The 19416-nt window shown below is 37.7% G+C and overlaps 1 protein-coding gene across 6 annotated transcripts in view; it reads right to left on the bottom strand.

The window, feature by feature from the left end:
* Nucleotides 1–19416, bottom strand: part of ZGRF1 (zinc finger GRF-type containing 1) — a 39998-nt gene that overhangs the window by 14625 nt on the left and 5957 nt on the right. For 5 of the 6 annotated variants that reach the window (XM_044428894.1, XM_044428893.1, XM_044428895.1 and 2 more), the window contains exons 6-15: nucleotides 17658–19221; nucleotides 14935–15014; nucleotides 14169–14270; nucleotides 11379–11505; nucleotides 9861–10462; nucleotides 6283–6415; nucleotides 3604–3782; nucleotides 2705–2892; nucleotides 2016–2155; nucleotides 1070–1216 (exon numbers count right to left, since the gene is read on the bottom strand). In XM_044428894.1, coding sequence (XP_044284829.1) covers nucleotides 1070–1216; nucleotides 2016–2155; nucleotides 2705–2892; nucleotides 3604–3782; nucleotides 6283–6415; nucleotides 9861–10462; nucleotides 11379–11505; nucleotides 14169–14270; nucleotides 14935–15014; nucleotides 17658–19221 — 3262 coding nt within the window. The remainder of the gene's footprint in view (nucleotides 1–1069; nucleotides 1217–2015; nucleotides 2156–2704; nucleotides 2893–3603; nucleotides 3783–6282; nucleotides 6416–9860; nucleotides 10463–11378; nucleotides 11506–14168; nucleotides 14271–14934; nucleotides 15015–17657; nucleotides 19222–19416) is intronic. The other variant, XM_044428896.1, reaches the window with a different exon arrangement.

Consider the following 19416-nt stretch of genomic DNA (forward strand, 5'->3'; position numbering starts at 1 on the left):
TGCTATATATATAGCAAGAAAATTTTGGCAATATGGTAGATACTGTGACATTCCACTATTAAAAAGAAAAAAGGAACACAGTGACTTGTACCCATAAGAATGCTATGATATGATCAAACTCCTATTTGCACTGGGAGATAAGTTCCCATTCACACTAATGAAAACTTTTCTTCTAGTGCAAATACCAGACATGAATTGGAGACTATACAGTTTGGGACTGCAGGTAAAGCCCGCTTAACCTCTTGTAGGATACCAATCTAGATCAGGCCCGCATGCTTGGAATTTATTTTACAAAAGTCATTCACACAAAAGTGTGGTGTAGTGGTAAAGCATGAGGGCCTGGGATACAGAAGATCTAGGTTCTAGTTCCTGCTCAGCCATGGATTCTCAGCTGAACCTCACAGGGTTGTTGTTATGAGGGTAGAAATGAGAGGAGAATTGTGTAAGTCGCTTTGAGTTCTTTGTAAGGGAAAAAAAGGCAGGATGTAAATAAATAAATATTACTAATTATATGGATACTATACCTGCCCAGTTTAAATACACTAGCAGCCTTATGCCACCTTAAAAAGGACTAAATTTACTGTTGCCTACATTTTCATATTTTGCCCCAGAAAACATATGCCATATTATATGACATTTTAAGATCTTTAAATACCACAAGATTCTGCTGAAATCAAGCAAATCAGAGAGATACTTCTTTCAGATGAATATTCATAAGTAAAATAGATGAAACTATTCAATTTTCACAAGCCAAATAAATGAACATCATCTAATGAAAACACAAAATGCCATACTTTTGTATCGTCCAGCTGTGGTTTTTGGACCATCTAATGAGGGTTTGAGATGAACATGTTTCACTTGTAGCAGAATATCCTGATAACGTTTTATATACTAACCATTTTGTTTGGGCTCTAGAATTTTTCAGCATATCATAATAAGATCTATTTCACTTTCTACTACTGTTCAGGTAACTGATCTGACATTACTATCTTTTTCATTCAAAGTTAGCTGTATTTTGAAACAGCTATGCTAAGATGCCCATTGAAACACTTTCTAAGAATAAACTTACTATTTGAGCACCAGTTTGAGGGGCTGTAACCTTTGAGAGGTACCAACTCCACTTCATTGCTAGAGGATGGTCCAAAGAAAACACTGCATGCAATGAATGTGTCCAAAGGTCCAAAAATCAGAGTTTTGGAAATAACCCAAATATCATCTGTCAAAACAGTAAATACATTTATATTAGTGACAAATACATTAGTAGCATCTGAAGCAAAGCTTCAGATGAGCAAAGTAAATCTAGAACATCTTCTCTGAAGAAAATACGTACACTGTTTCTCCCATTATTTTTCCTTTTTACTTTGGCTTGTTCTCAAAGACGCTTGTGTGTTTTGCTTCATCTGAACTTTGCCAGGTAAATGTGATTGCTTTTCATGGTAATAATGTATTTTCAAGATTTGTTTCAGTGCTTCAATATATTTAATAAGAATTCTTTAATGACACTACATCTGCTAGACCAACCTGTACATGGTCTGCTGGTTAGGTGAGAAATGAAGCCTTTTTAGGTATTTACATAGAATATAGATTGACAAGGGTTGGGGGAGAGAAAAGGTTTACCCCAGACAAGTTGTGCCACTCTACTTTGAAGGGGAGCCCCAGCATGTACTGCTGTATGCATGGGGCGGGGTTTTCCTTACAAACACCAAAATTGGATTCCCAACACAGTGCCCACAGCTACTTCGAAGGGCACCTGCAATGCAGCTCCTAATTTCCCAGGTCATAGCTAAAAGTCACAATGCAGCAATGCAACAAAGCAACTTTTTAAACAGAAAATTAAGTATGAGGAATTCTGGGAAATCCTTCCTTCTGCAGAAGTTAGTAAACTGCAAATGTCAAGACAGGTACATGCAAAATTTCTAAAGACAAATCCTAATGAGGGCATACTTAAATTGAAGACCCTCACTATTATGAATACAAATTGCAATAGTTTTCCAATGATGGCCTAGTTCACCAACCTTTGTTGTAGAAAGAGGAGTGTTCTTTTCGGTTCAGCTTAAGATATAATTTACCTGTAGAATCACAATCAAGGCTAACCTTTGAAATATTAAATTTTCCCATCTTACCAAATTGCTTTCTTTGAAAATCAAAAGTTTTTCTGAGAGAAAAAAAGAAAATAGGAAATATCAGGAGTAAGAATGTTTTCTATACTGCTGTTGCACTTAAATACAGTGGTTTATTATGAGACAAAAACAGAACTAAGAACATACTTATCTCACATGCTTTTGAATTAAAAATACATGAAATAAATTATAGCTTCAATACTAGCCAAAATCATAATTAAACTCTTAATATCAAGAACTACTGATTAAAAATATTCAAGTAGTTTCAGGCACTAAAGATGTTTTGTGGCTGTGCTTTTTGCACAGCATCTCCCTAGGATACATTACAGCAGTAAAATAGTGTTTGGTTTCTAGCTTTGATCTTAGTTGAGTCTCACACTGCTCATTCTGAAACTAAAATGCAATACTATATTTGTTGCTAGTGATGCAAATTTACATGAAAAGGCTAATTCATGAGTGCAGAAGTCTTTTGTGATAACTTCTTATCATAATTCTTTAACACAGAACAGTAACATTGTTATTAACTAGCTCCATTTCATTCAAGCATGTAGTGTTATTCAAGTTTACTTAGCATTCCAACATACCTCATCAAAAGCTGGCATTCTTCATAGAGATAAATATTTTGACACCTGAGGTAAGTTCCAATGCTCTTCATATCATGAAGAACAACTCTAGGCCTATGTGCGATCTGTCCAGGTTTTACATCCTCTAGCCACTTAAAAAAATCACACCGATCAGCTTTACGAGCATCACAGGCATAGAAAAGTCGTCCCTGAAACAAAATGCAAGCCAATATATTCATATATTAAAAAGCAAATCTAGTCTTTCTTTCTCAAGAACTAGTTTAATAGGTTCTGGAAAAGTTTACGAATATGTTAAAAAAGTAACCTTCATAGCACAGTAGCCCTTAAAAGGCAAGACAGAAATTCCCTGGAAACCAAAATCCACTTGCCCTGAGCATTGACCCAAGGGAACTTTTTTCAAGTAAAAGGATTCAGGATTACAAACAAATCCTACAACTGGATGTGCCATCAAGAGATAAGCAAAATTGGAACTCTCCCTTTTCATATTTCCTTTTAAAAACATATCAACAGAATTTTCCCTAATCTGACCATAAGTGCTGTGTAGGGTTGTCCTTAGGATACATCGACAAAGGTATTTTCTTTGAAATAAACTACCAAAATTAGGGAAGTTAGTTCCAATTAGATGTGTACAAAAAGCGTTCTTGGGGGGAAAAAGCAAAGGGAACCAGTCCCCTCCCCCACAAGAAAATTCCATTTTTTTAAATATTGCTAGTCATGGTAATTAATTTCAGTGTTTCATGAGAACAATACATATAATAAACAATTTTATGCATAAAACACATACCAGCATGCAGTAAATTAGATATTCTCAAAATATGGAAGCTAATACACAAATATGTGTAATGACCTTCAACAGGTATATTAATAAAACCACGTTATTTAATCCTCCAAAAGCATACCTTGTGTTGGCCTTCTTTTTTAACTACAAGTAGTTTAGCTGCAATTTTGTGGTTGCAGAGTGGTGCAGAATTCTCTTGCTCTTGGCCTCCTTCCATGGAGGTACAGAAGGATATATCCACTTTTCCAAGAGCTTTGTGCAGTTTTAGTGACAGGTCATACAACAATATGTTTAAATGTTCTTCATGCAATGATAAAAAACAATAAAGATCACATTTTAAGCAGTAAAGTGCCATTAGGGGGAAAAAAGGAAACACCCTTAAATAAAACTTCTTGTATGTCAAATGTTATTAAGCTGAGTTCCTTCCACCATTCTAACCAATTTTTCATGATCTTTTGGAGGTGAGCACAAGATCATAGTTAGCGGAAGAGAAGAAAGGAGCTCCTTTGAAACTGAGAATGTTTTACTGGTTTTCCTTTCATCAATGGGAAAGCGGTCATGTAAACTTCAAGGAGACTGTTTCTCTAAAATGCTTAGGTGGACTAAGAAAGTAAATCCCCACAAACACACAGTAGGCAAGTTTGCAGATTATAATAATCAAATAAGCCATGAGTGTGCATGGGGAGGGGGGATCATGAAACCCATGTGACTGACAGATGTTTAGGTTACCATGCGTGGGTCCCTGATTCCTTCCCTGTTCCCCCAGTCCTCCCGCCACTGTCCCTGGGCATTTGGCAGGAAAAGCCACACTGTTGCCACTCCTTGCAAAGATCAGGTGTGCTTTTTTGCTTGCTACTGTTCTTTCCCCATCCGTTTTCCATTTTTACTTCCTGGAGATCACATTTTCCAATCCCTTAAATTTACAGCCACTATCCAAATGGCACATTGGAGAGGCTGTCAGTGCCCACATGTGTGCAAATGTTTCTGTAATTTTTATTCACTGTAGTGGTCCAACTTGTACAAGTGTGTACTTGCACACTTACAAAGACCCAGTATGGGCTGCTTCACCTGGTCAATGTCCTAGCAGGTATCTTCTGTCAAAGTGCAGCAGGCACCCAGCATGGACATGGGCCAAAAGAGGCTGTAATGAGGTTTCTTTCTTACTTTGCTTTCCTCTGACAACCAACAAAAAGGGAGCTGTCAAGTGAAACCAAAGCCATGAGTAGTATTTGTTCATGGAACAGGGTATCCACTCGATCACCCCTTCTTGGTAAAATCCTCTACTTTGCTTTTAGTTGGATGTGACTCTTCTCAATGTCCTACATCTTTTCCACCCTTTTTCAAGACTGTAGGTATTTGGGATGCCGGAAAATCACAAGCCATTCATTTTACAGGAGCGCAAAAGGCCTCTTTTTAAAACACATTTCTCACAGGACTAGTCGGAGTTTTTCCACAGAGGCATGTGCATATGTGAAGATGGTAGGGCTACATATTCCTCTGTCCCGCAAAAGTTCTCAAATTTGGCAGATATGTTTTAAAACAAACTCTCTTTCTTTTGACAACTATCAAACGTTCTCACAAAAATGGGGCAAAGGATATACTTTCTAGAGTACCGAGAGGGGAAGTGTAGAAAAGGAGAAGGGAACTGAGAACTGCCAGGGCAATTATTTAAACTGAATAAACAGTGACAGCCATCAACTGTGTGAAGATTATCTTATATTCAGCATCACTTGGTCAATGTCCATGGATGTTACCCACTGCACTTTGATAACAGACATTTATCAGGACATTAGCCAGGCAATATGCTACATTTCGGGCACCTGTAAATGTATACCTGCCAGAGAAAAAAATCATTTTAAATTATAATTTTAATTCCACATTACTTTGCCACCTCAATGTTTTTAAAAGGGTAATAAGCTAGCAAGGATTGCCCCATAGTGCTACTTCGGCACTGGCAGAATTGTTGCCATTGGCAATAGCAGAGCTTTTTGCAAGGTGGATTTTCTTGTTGTGTCATGCTCTAAGTAGTAAAGGATATCACCAGTTTTTCTTAGAGCTGAATTTGGGTTATTGTCCATTGCCACTACATTTGATTAAAGTTGAGATATTGATCCTAATTTGATATAATGGAAGATACTACTAAATTGTCTTAGCTGGAACAAGTAAGAGCTGAGAACTGAGCACAGAGATGTCAGAATACATTAGCATGCTATAATCCAAACTTTTAAGGATTCTTGGACTTTTAGACCTGTTGCTATTTTTATTTGCAGTTAAAAGCAAGGGTGAAGAATGAGCAACAACACTGGGGAAGAGTTTTAATCCTTTTCTCTGTGCCATTTTCCAGCTCTAACTATGTGGAAGCTTCACTTAATTGGCATGGCGGCAGGTGTATGTATAGAACTAAAAATGGTTCGCAAGGGAAAATTTAGGTTGGGAATGGGGAAAAGGTTAAACAGCGACTTCTCTAGCATAGTTACTCCAGTAAAATTGGGAGTCCTCTTTGGCTGCTTTTACCTAAAAGGGAAGTCCAGTCATGGACTTCCTGAACAATACAAAGCTTGGTCCTGGCTGATTTTGCTAATATAATAGAATCTAGACTGCAGAGACAACCATAGAAAGCACATGGTGACTGCATATATGAGCAGCACATTTACAATGAACACAGTTTTGACTGTGTGTGTGTAGCTTCTGTTGAATTATTGTACTTGTCCATCTTCTGTCACAGACTCTGCCATTACCCCCCAAACAACCATCATTGAATTCACTGGATCAGTTCTGAAATGAAAGATGTTAGCCATACCTGTTAAAGCAGCAGTAAAAATCTGTTTATAATGTGCAGGAGATTGAAACTCAACTGGGATACATATCTGCCTTTTCAGTACATTAGAGTGCTTTACCATTTCCACACTGGGAAAGGACAGCCCAGAAGTGATCTGAAAAATAAAACGGAAAGCTATGCATGCAAAATCCTATCTCCTTTCATCTAGTCCAGTATATAGACAATAAATAGATTCAGATATGTTCTTTCTTTCTTAGAGCACTTCTCAAGCAGCAATATCGGCTGATCCTGCATTTATGACCACAGACTTTTTTCAGGTTATTCCCAGAAGTGCTGAAACAACTGTTCATAAAATATACCATATAGTAATATGAAAAGTTTTAAAACACAATTTAGTATTAAAGCTAGAGTCTTTACTACTTGCCTTGTTACAAATTAAAATTATGCTGTTTTATATCTGGCAGTTCTATCTATTGGAAGTAGCTGTCATTTGTATTCAAGTTCTCAAAAGCAGCAGTGTTCACAGTGTCACTGGTCATCAATCCGTAATAATTAATGCAGCTTGCTACCCAAGAGTGTAATCCTATGGAGATGCCCATAAGTGCTCATACTTGGAGGTTTATTGGCATCCAGTGGAGAGCAAGTAGAGCAGTCAAATCAATCTTTGGCCCCACTACTCTGCATTTTTGCTAGATGGCCATTTTCAACTGTCTAGCCAGGGTGCTTCAGAAGAGGGAAGGTGGCTGGAGATATCTCACATTCTGGCTGCTCTAGCCTCTTCTCCTCCTTGTCCCTCAAAATGCCTCCTTTAATTCCCTTCCAAGGTCAATGTTGTTTTCCAAGCAGCCAATGTAGTTCTTTCTTTGCCAGGTGCAAGGGGATAGAGGAGGGAGATTAGGGCTCAGCACTGAAAACAGAGCACTATCTCAGACTTCAGAACCAGAAATCTGACAACATGTAGGGGCCATAAAATAGTTCCTTAACCAGCAGATATCTAATTATATAGCATATTAACATTTATATAGTGCTGTATCTTTTAAAAAATCCATCAAGCAGTGTATAAATTTTAAAGCAATTTTAAGAACTTGCAATAGAAAGAGTACATTAAAAATAAAAAAACCTAAGTCTAAACTGAAAATATATTTTTATATTCTTCTAAATACCGTGGGAGTCAGGGGCACATTCCATAGTTTTGTGGCAGCATGGCAGGAAAGCCCTTTCATGCATGTCCAATGAAGAGGGCTTTCTGGGTAATGGTGCCTTCTGAAAGGCCTCTCCTCAGATCTTAATTCTTGGAAAAGTTAAGAGTCGCTTACATAGCCAGGTCCTAAACTATTTAGGGGTTTCAAGTTTAACACCAACACTTTAAACTGAATCTGGAAAGCAGTTGGCAATCAGTGTACTCTTTCAAGACATGTAGAATAGGCCTGATTCTTCAAGGAAAGCACAACCCCTTCCAGAATGCATTGAATTCCAGTCCCCAAGCCAGGCTTTCTACTGACCAACAATACCTCTATCTTATCTGGTTTTAAATTCAGTTCATTCGCTTCTGTCCTTTATCAAATACTCCAGGCAGCATTCAAGGGTTTCAGCTTGGAGTCACCATCATATTTGTTGACCCTTCCTCCAAAACTCCAACTGACTTCTACCATTGCATGTAGGGATTAAACGAAGTGGGGACAAGAAGAAAACCTGCAGGATACTCTAGGCTAGTGGCTGTGGAGTCAAACAGTAATCTTCCAGCACCATCTGCTGGACACAGCATGACAGAAGGGACTGGAGCCACTGAAAGACATCACCCCCAAGGACCTTTCTCATAAGAGGGTCCAAGAGAACTATTATGGTTGTGCTCCTGGTGTAGCTCATCCACCAAGGTGACCAAAGCCATCTTAAACTTATACCCCAGCTGAAAGCCAAATCAAAATAAGTTCAGATAATGTCGTGCCTTACGGCTCGACAGAGGCATTGGCACGCGAGAGAGGGCCAGAAGCTCACAGTGAGGGTCAGGCATTGGAACAAGATTTATTCTTGGTGCCCAGGGCCCAAACAGCCCCTCTGCAGCCCGACTCTGAGGCTTCCGAGCAAGTGGCCTCTGCACACCCTAGCTCTGAGTAGTTGGAGCAGGGTGCAGCTTCCCTTCCTCTAGACTCCGAGATGTTTGAACAAGTTGCCCCCCCCCCCCCCGCCTCCTGACTCTGAAGCTGCTGGGCAGAGTCCTGGAGAACAGGAAGATGTAACAGGAAACACCCAGCTCCGGAGAAGTTTGCGGAGGTTAGACCAATTGGAATGGCAGAAGTTTGTCCCACCCACGGACAGAAAGACATGAGAGGAGACTGAGATCCACATGACTTTCTCCCTCTTAGTTCAGAAAGGAGGGGGCAACTGAGCTGCGAGGAGCTCATTGCCAGAGCTTATCTGTTGCATCGTAAATCTTGTAGTAAATAGCAATAAAAGTCTTTAGTTTTATTGCCGATTGCTGCGTGAGTTAATTGGAGACGCGAGTTACAGCCTCACGACAGATAATACATTCTGCCTTTCCATCATTTTACAATATCCATAAAGAAAGACTTCCATGTGTAGACCTTTCACTTTATAAAAAAGGAATGCATGTATCCAGGATTACATGTTTGTTGACAATATAGGGCTGATCAAGAGATAATTTCGGAACAAGTCAGAGTTTAAGGAAACTTTAAACCAAGGTTTACTATCCTGGCTTGCTCCAAATCTGATAACCATACTTTCCTAGGTCAGATGAAACATGAAGCCATGGTCAATATAAGTTCTCCAATTTCATTGTGATGCATAGCAAGAGGCTTTGTGTATAAATAAAGATCTCAGTTTAATAAGTTAGCTGAGATATGGTAGTATGAACCAGCTTAATATCTCAAACGAAGCCATAAATGCCATTTGACATTTCTTTTGAAGCCTATTGATATAGGTACTTCAACAGCTCCTTATAGCTTTTAAAATGTTGCTTTTTAAAAACATTTTAAAAGCTATAATGAGTAACATTATACCTGAAGGTATATCAGTACCTGAAGGAGCGCTTACATCCATATTTGCCCAGTCGCCCCCTGAGATCGGCGGGAGAGGCCCTTCTCCGGGAGCCCTCCGTGAGAGAAATTAGGAGGGTGGCTACTCGGAGAAGGGCTTTCTCAGCGGTGGCGCCTAAGTTATGGAATGCGCTCCCCAGAGAGGTCCGCCTGGCGCCGTCATTATTTGTTTTTCGGCGCCAGGCTAAGACCTTTTTATTTAAGCAACATTTTAAATGCTAAATACAATTGAATTTTATCTGGCCAGGGCGGCTTATTTTATAATGTGTGTTTTAATTAAGATTGTTTTATATGGATATTTTAACTTATTGTTTTATCTATGTTGTAAGCCGCCCCGAGGCTTCGGAGAATGGGGCGGCATAAAAATGTTTTAATAAAATAAATAAAAAATAAATAATAATAACACATAACTAGGCTAATCAGTAATTTGATGGAATACTGATCTGCTAAATATTCACAATCATTTCAGGAAGATGCTTTGGAAAGATCTACTTTTTGAATACCTTGGCATGTCTGATTATTTAATGGGAGTTTAGCTGACAATACCTTTGGTGCTTCTTTAGTGAAGCATTTGCGACTGAAATGCAGAGGTGGTATCTTTCCTTCTGAAACAGAATCTTGGCTGCTAAAGTTTCTTTGCTGTTTACAAAGCATGCTTTTCATCATCTGCAGATGGGCAGAGTCTGGAGGGTTTTTATTGATGGCTTCACTGTGACCTTCTCCTGTGTCATCCAGAGACATTGCTAAGATATTCTCAGCTCGGATGTTATCTGTCATGGACACTTCACTACTGTTTTGAGTTCTCAAATCACCATGATTTGTGTTTTGGTATTTCTTCCACTTGCTTTGCTGCTTTTGTTCTGATGTATTAGGGTATTCATACTGTGTAAGCAACACTTCTCTTTCCCCTATACACTTTTCTTCTGTAAAAGTTTCACACATCCTGTCCTCAGGCACTATTGCTTCTGACATGTCATATATGTTGACTTCTGAGAAATGAAAGGACTGTTGAATGGCTTTTGCGCTGGAATAATCTAAGTTGGACAGTTCTTCATTTACAGGTGCAGTCACAACCGGAATTTGTGTTCTAGTAGTGGATAGGAGCATAGATATATCATTCTCTTTTGGGCAACTGGGCTCCTCCATCCCTATAAAACAGAAAATTTTAAAAAGCTGTGACCTATGTACTTGGCAATTTCAAATGAAATTTTAGGAATAAACAAATAAAAACAAATTTGTAGATTTCTTTTCTCTAGGTTCCCTGGGATACACTGCCTTCCATTGAATCATAACTTAGTTGGTAAAAAAAGTGGCTTAATGTGAATGACAATGCATGTACTAAAAATGCTGTGGGATCACTATGTGAAAGTTTTACTCTCAAATCTGAGACCTTTAGTGCTAAAAAGTACTGTGAGAGAAGCTCTCAGAATGAACAAGAAAAAATCCTTTCCTTTCTTGACATTTTGAGAGTCCCAATTATGCTGCAAGTCTCCTTTCCTAGGATTGCTGGTGCTCTCAATAAGAGTCATCAAGTTAGGGAAACATCAGAACATTGTTTCATAGGTCCCCTCTTGTTAATATACAGTCTTAATAAAATCTCCCAATGTTAAATATGATTTACTGAAAGAATTAATTTGGGGTGTGGGGAATTACTAACTTAGATTGTAACTCTCTGTTCCGTGAAACAAATAACATTCCATTCCATTCCTTGCTTGCAGAAAGGTTATCCTATGAGCAGACATCCCTCTTCCAAAAATACGGTAAGGCCAAAAGGACAGGATTAGAGCCATGAACTTTAAATAACAATGCAAAGCTAAAGAAAGAGGTAAGAGAATCTCTTACATCCTTTGTTTGAAATATGTATCATTTATACTAAAATCAGGCAGAGAATGTTCAGACTGCAAATGTTTAACTAACTGTAACACCATAAGAAACTGGAGGGGAAAAAAAGTAACCTTTGCTATCCAGTAATGAAATAGACTTTTTGTCTGTAAGGAACAACTTCCTTTGTTAAGTCATTATTTGCAACAAACACTATTTACAACAATACCAAAACTTTCTTACTGAACAAGTCTGTTTCATTGTCTGTAGACAAATCTGGAACAATTCTGGACATCAGGAATTCCTGTTCTTCCATGTCTACCACAACTTCTTCATTTCTTGGACTTGGAGAAAAATGACACTCGGAAGGCTGTGAAGGAATTCATTGTGTTGGTAGTAACTGCACTCAAGCAATTTACAAAGCCAAGAAATCAAAGAAGCACAAATGAATAAATTTAGGGTATAGGGGAACAATCCATATTATTTTTAATTAAAAAATCCAATTGCTTTTATTAAATAAAATGCATAATTAATCACTTATTTTTCATACTAGTAACCTCCTGAAGCCTGACTTATTTATTTATCACATTTGTATGCTGCCCCATAGCCAAAAGCTCTCTGGCTGGCTCACAGTACAATATAAAATACAAATTAAAAAAAATAACAATAGTGAACCAAAACCCATAAACAAATAGGATTAAAATATAATATACAACAAATACATATAACAGGAGGAGATAAGCACAATAAATCAATAACAACAGATACAAACTGGGCGTTTAGATTAAACCAGAAATTACAGCAAAGGTAAACTGTGAAGGGGGCTTTGAAGGAAAGGTACCATCACGACATGTTCAGGGGCAGAGTTCCATATGCGGTGGATAGCAAGGGTGGATATAGGATATCAGGTTTATAAACCAGATCTCACATAATATTCTAGGAACCCTGACACAATTAAACACAGGGAAATGTTTTTCCTGAAAGTCAGACATGAACTTATAGCTAAAGGTATTTGCTACTTTCATCTTGCATTTAAACCATGCCTACCTTCATATTTACATTTTCACTGTATGTTCATAGACTTAAAAAAGTGATCTAAAGCAAGAATCTCCTCAGTTTACCTTAATGAAGCTGGGCAGTTCCTGATCTGAGAAAGAACAAGCATCCTCTGCAGCAATTTCAAGCTCTGCCATACTGGCATATGAATTCCATCTAAGTAGTGAACAGTTTTCTCTCATCATTATCTCACTAGCTGCTGATCCTTTTACTTGGTACCCATGAAATTCAACTTGCTACACACATTTAATTAAACATGCAAAGTGATAAGAAACATATTAATAAGATTTCACGAGAAACCACTACAATGTTATTGATTTATTTATACATGTGTTTATAGGCCACCTATAACTGACGAGGCCTTCCTATTTAAAAATATTCAAACTGGAAAGCACTGGACTGATGCAGGTGCAACACCAGCTCACTTTTAAATGAGGTGAACAAATTGGGAGCAAGCCTCAGGAATGTACACACCTATCCTACAGACCTTCTCCATAGCAAATTCCAGTTAATGTTATTAAATAAGAACCCAAGTGAACCTGAAATAAAATTAGCCTTGTGTAAATAAACTGTCTAAGTTTATCTGAAGGGTGAAGTCTCTCCATATAGTTTCTTGAGTACTCCCAAGGCTTCCATTCATTAACCATACGGAGCCAGGATTACGTCTGTATCAGTCCAGAATTAGAGATGCCTATCTCCCATATGTTTGAGATCATTTTCATATATATTCAGATCAGTTTCAGATGAAAATACATAAGCTAATCAGTCAGTTTTACTGGAAGTTTTAACAAAATTACTGAAAAGACATTCCCTTTACCCTACTGTTATTCTGAATTGGTCTTTAGTTGTATTGGGACCTTCAAAGCTTTGCCTAATACAGAACTAGGAGTCTTTGCAAGGAGGAAAGGCAGCAACATAAGACAGAAAACTCCTCAGATATTATTTATTGAAACAGGTTTTCAGGGAGCATTTCAGCAGATTTCTGGAGTCATTCTAGGAAGTGCTAGCTTACTGTTGTATCAGATATGGGTCCTGTTGGTTGTAACATCATCAGCAGAGGTTTACAGATGTAATCGGATACTGTCCTCAATTTTGCTACCTGAATCCCACAACCAACATCCAAAATTAGCTGCTAGTTTCAGACTTATGTAATCTTGACAACAAATGTAAGCCTATGGCTTTGGAATTCGATTGCTTTAAACTTAAATAATTGGTTTGCATATTCCCATTTTCTAATTTAATTTAAATTATAACTGAATCCTGTGATCAGGATGGTTATTATATTTGTATCCTGTCTTTCTTCTTCTTTCAAGAAACCAGGGTTCTTACAAGGTTTTCCTCCTCTCAATTTTATTCCCATGACAGCAACTCATTGAAGTTGGTTAGGCTGAGATTTTGTGATTGGTCCAAAGTCAACAGTGAGCTTCATGGTTGAATGGCGACTAGAACCTGATTCTGCCAAGTTTCAGTCCAAATCTCTAATCAGTGTCACACTGGCTGTCAACTTGTTAAACAAACTGCTGTTCTACAAACTATTGATACGATGGTAAGTGCTGGTTTAATTCACTGCATGAATGCAGAGGCTCACCATTGCTAAGATGCCATCAATTATACCTGCACAAATCTGGAATTCAGGCCCTAAAGAAAGTGTCACAGGCTGGAAGACTTCAGGGCAAATCATTTTTCAGCATTGTGCTTGTACCAGTTTAATTCTTATTCAATGTCTTGAAGAATTACTCTTCAAGAGGTGGCGAGTAGGAAATAAATAGGAAATGTTGGTGTGAATAATCAGTTATTAGCTAGTATCCAAACAGCTGCTTTAGATGTGTGCTAAGGTTTGAGCAAAATGCTGAACTTCTCTGAACAAGAGATCCATATGCCATATCACAAACTGTTGATAAAAAGCTCCATAGCTTCAAAAGTCCTAGTGGAGAGCCAGGCTGTTAATTTTGCTAAATCTCTCTTTGCAGGATATACCTTTTGTTGACTTTTGTTGACTACTTCAAAAGGAATGTGGCCCTGTATCATATTTACTGTTGCTCTTGTGGAGGTCTCTCCATCATTGCTTAAGCACGAATTCTAGAATAAAAAATAAGCATAAACAGATTAAGAGAAGGGTGAACCATTCTGTTCTTAGCACTTGCTCACATTTGCAGGCAATGAAAAATTAAAATCAGCTCATTACCTTCAGTCCAACCATATTGCAATGCTATTTGCAATTTTTAAAAAGACTGTAATTGAAGAATAACCTTCCCACCACCCATTTTACATTTGGGTAGGAAACATGCATTTCTGTAATACAGTGCAAATGCTGTACTGAACTGTATGTTCTGGCTGTTGCCAACAAAATCAACTTTAACTTTTCATGTGAAAAACCTTGCCAAGAATTATCATATAACAGGTGCTCTGCAGTTTGCCAGTTTACTGCAATACAGTCTTTGCACTCTATCAAAAGTGTAGGTGGGGCAGCACATTTCTCTTCCTCCCTGCAAGAAAACCCTGCTCTGGAGTGACCCCAACTCTCTCAAAGCAATTTCCTCAAGGGGAGGGACTGCAAAAAATGGAAGAGGGAATGAATGTGGGACGGCATCATGCATATGGGTATATCTGAAATGTGTAGTGTGGACTAGATAGACCTTTGGTCTGATCCACCATGCTTTTTCTTATGTTCTTATGTGTAGCTTGTGTAGTGGTATATTTAGTTTCAAGCTTTTATTATTAATAATAAATTCCAAAAGATTACCAATGTAGGAGAATCAGAATACAGACAAGATGTTATTTGCACAACTTCAGAGGAAGGTGCTTCAGCAAACTTTTGCTTAGCTACAAGAAAGAAAAAAGTGTAAGCCTCAGCCACCAGGTTAATTCAAATGAGAAAAAAATACTTGAAAGATATATTTTCTATTCATGGAATGACTTGCCCCTTCCAAATTCAATACTAGTGATTATACACATATATCAAACATCAAGAATACAGAATTTATTTTAGCCTAATTTATACTACCAGTGACAATCATACAACAAACTTTTTTCTGTAGAATATTTCTTCCAATTGGATATAACTGGGTAAATCTGAAATGTCTTAACAGAAGATTCATTTTTAACTGAAACAGCACAAGATAAATAATCCTAATGTGTAATCTCCCAGTCCTGCAACTGGCCAAATACCAGAGCTATTGACTGGTTTACATACTCACTGAAGCCTTTGCCAGCAACCATTGTGAATATTCAAGCTGCAGTGAGCAGTCACTAAACCTTATCATGACATCCAAACCTGGCAAGTAGATATGCTGCCATGTTTAATAAACCACTACTTGCAGGGTGTTTTTCTAAATTGAGTTATAAATTCTAGATTTAGGCATGTGCAATTGGGCTGAATGAAGTGTACATTTTTAGTCACATGGAAATAGCTTCAACCTGATTTGTGAGGATCTCCTGAATCAGTTTACCCCATTCAGCAGGGTGTCCAGACCCTCTGTTACCTTTTGGAATGGCTGGCAGCCTGGTTGCATGTGCCTAAATGTGGTTCCAATCTATTGCTTTTTAAACCCCACTCAGACTTCAAAAGCAGCTTGCTTGGTGGTGGTGGTAGTGGTGAATCAGGTTTGCATGACTGTGGCCTACCATAGCTGCCACAACTCTTACTCTGTTCCCATGGTTAACCATGGAATGCTGTGCACAGTCCCAGCAAAACCTATTTCCACCATCACGCATGCTTACCCAATTTTCCTAATCATTGTCACTGATGCAGGCTGCTATGTCAACCAAACCCAGATGACATGGCTTGTGGGTGGGGGGGAGAATCCTCAAATAACCCAGCAACATCCCAGGAATTATTTGAGGTTGCTTCACTCTCCAAAATGGCTTGCTTCCTGAGTTTGAGTGACATAACAAACCATGTCATCTCTTTACTGGGGGTGAACATTCAAAATGTCTATCACAAGCAGCAAACCATTATGGCTACAGTAAGCCTGGTGTAATTGCAGTGATAGTCTGTGTGTGTGTGTGTGTGTGTGTGTGTAAATATAAATATATGTAGGCTAAATGAAAAGACTATGGCTTTCTAGATACTGAAGCATATCTATGCGTACACAGAACACAAATATCTATATAAGACCCAGAAAAGACAAATGCTTCTGATTTCATTAACTTTTGGGGAGTGTAGAATTCTTTTGGATGCATGCATTCCCTGTCTCTCCTCTACGAAAATTCCTTTATCCTTCCTATGGCTTGCTTTAGATATATTATATTGCATTTGCACCAGTCCTAACAAGTATTAACACAAATCAAGATTTTCCTTCTTAACTATGGATTGAAATGGGTTTTCCAGTTCTAGTTGCAAGAGGGAACCATTCATGAAAACCTTTGTTAGAGCCAAAACAAGACATAAAGCTTTCTATGGAAGGGAGAAGGAATTCACATGGAAAAGGAAGAACATAATAACTCTCTGGTTTTAATAGTCTGGAGACTATAAATGTTAAATCTGCACCAGACTTTCATTTATTGCTGTGTCATGACAATACAAGTCATTTCTACAGATTTGTTTAAAGTATTTCGTTTCAGCATGAAGTTTCAACTATAGCTGATCCAACCTCTATGCAAGTCCATGAAAACTCACCAACTTACATGAGTTTTAAATCTAACTTCCTAAAACCTATAACAAACAGATGAATGTGTGCTAATCAGATGGTAATTCTTATGGAACAAAATGTTCCATGTGCATAACATCGTTATAAAAACTGTTTATTTGGCATTGAACTAGCTTTCCATAGGACTCAAATTAGGTGGAAAAGGGAATGAATGAAAAAAACCTTCAGACAATATTTCCAAGTTATATTAAAAAAAAAAAAAAAAGCAGCAGCAGCAGCTAATAACCTTCATGTCCAGTTGCCTCCGGTTTTTCTCTTAGTCTGTCTCTCTGCAACAATATGTTTGTATTTTCCTCAATCATTTCCAGGCTTTCTAAGGCTGTGCCATGCTCTGTAAGTGATTCTAACAGTCTAAAACTATTTTCCAATGGAGAAAATTGTGAAGAATCAACAGCTGAAGGATTAACACACAGACAATCCTTTTCCTTATCTTCAATGGATTTGTAGCAAGAACCTAAGAAACCAGCTACATTTTCTAATTCATTTTTATTCATTTGTGACTTATTTGAAGACTCATAATGGAAATGAGAACTTGGTTTTAAATTTAGACTGTAATTATTTTCCAGTGCAGGGTATTGCTTGCCTGAAGTATACTGGAGAAAACAATGAGAACTGTTATATTTTTCATGGGAGGCTAGCAAAGAATTAATTGGTCTCATGTTATCACAAATATCTAAGGAACTAGGTTGGAAATTATCTGTTCCAACTTCCATATCTGAACCATTAATTTTATCCATGAAATAGCCATTTAAAGTAGCAGGAACATAAGGGATCATATTGTTTTTTCTTAGCTGGGTTGGTTGGTTATGATACTTACTGTCATTCATTTCACAGTGCACGTTCTTTTCTATTAACAAGTCTCTGCCAGTACAAACAAAATTTCCGTTATCACCTATATTTTGAGCATCCACTGCATTTGCCATTATTTTTGCATCAACAATTGTAGTGTCTGAATGCTGCAGCATTTTAATACAGTTTTTCTTCATTTTGTTAGGCTCCATCAAGATTTCATCATAAAGCTTCACTGGCTGAGATTCTGAGATAGGAATTCTATCTCTGTCTTGTAGAAATGCTGACTGCAGATTATCTTTCCCCTCACTACTTGCCTTTGTATCACAGTTCTTTTGAACACTGTCCTCCAGTTGTGTTTCAGTTTCCTCTTTAAAACACACTGAGTTTTTTACACAAAGCTCTCTTTCTTCTGTGTCACTAAAATCACATGTTTCTAACAGACTGAAGTTAACCTCTGTAAACTGGTTATCCAGATCAAGATTTCCTTGTGCAGAGTTATTTGAGAAATGTGTAGAACATACTACTGGATCAGATTCATTTGGTGACTGCTGACAAATCTCTTCTAAGTTACCAATAATGGTGCATTTACTCGATTTGAAGATTCCATCTTTTAATGTTTTTGATATATTTTTGCAATTTAAATAAGGATTACTAGCAAAAGATGACACTTCAATCTCATTGCCTTTACTTACGATAGATTGAGTTGGTATAAACCCATGCAGTTGGTTTTTGACATAACTTTTATTAAAAGGAAAAATATTGCTCTCCAAGGAAGGAGATACTTGTAAAATCTGTTTATTATCCTCTCTATATTGGTTCCTATTAACAGTGCTATTCTCCTTTAAGTCCTTTTTAACGGGGTGCAAATTGCTAGCATTGGTGTTGTTCTGCTCTGTGTCATCTATATCAGACAATTCCTCTGTTAAACATAATGGCAAGTACGCATCCCATCGACTTTTAGCCTGCACGGTTTTTTCAGTCTTCAGCAGCTCTCTGTGTCTAGTGCTGTCTTTATTAGTGTTATTTGCACATTGCGACACAAGTGTCATTTTCTTTTTTAAGAAAGAATCTGTGCTTCTTGAGGGCAGACCATTCAGTTGAAATTTTGACTTAATTGATGGCAGTGAGAGATTTTGCAGTGAGGCAATAGTTTCCTCCCCTGAGGCTTTTACAGGTTGCTCCCTGTTTAGTAGTGCTAAAATTTGTGCTTTACTCCTGAGGTTCTGAGAAACTGTCCCGTCACTGCTTGCACAATAGTTTGATTTGACCATTCCATTATCCAGTTGAAATTCTGGCTTTATATATTCAGCATCTGCACCATCAGTATTATGATTTCTACTCAGCACCACTTTATGTTTATCAGTACAAGGAGTGACAGTCAAAACTGAGAGAGACTCAATGTCTTCATGTTCCTTCATGAAAGCATCCCCATCATTGTTTCTGAGAAAGTTGGTTTCTTCTTTCTTGCAAGGAACAGAAAATAACAGAGAAGAAAAGGATGAATGAAGACCCTTGGATGTAGATGATACTTCTATTTCAGGTTCTTCCATTGCCATTTTCTTTTTCATCCGACATGGTCCTTGGGAACCCTATAAGGAGAACATCTTAAGTTTCTGGCAAATTCCATAACTGAAGTTTTAGTATTAACTTCTGTAGTGTTGTACCCTATACAATTTGTTCTAAGTTGTATTAAGTACTATTTCACTGAATCAGTAATCAAGCATAAAATGGGGGTTTCTATTAAAACAAAGCATGAGTAATACATCTATCAAAATAGGATAAAT

This window comes from Varanus komodoensis, unplaced genomic scaffold, assembly GCF_004798865.1.
Source record: "Varanus komodoensis strain SLA01 unplaced genomic scaffold, ASM479886v1 scaffold2, whole genome shotgun sequence".
NCBI classification, from domain to species: domain Eukaryota; kingdom Metazoa; phylum Chordata; class Lepidosauria; order Squamata; family Varanidae; genus Varanus; species Varanus komodoensis.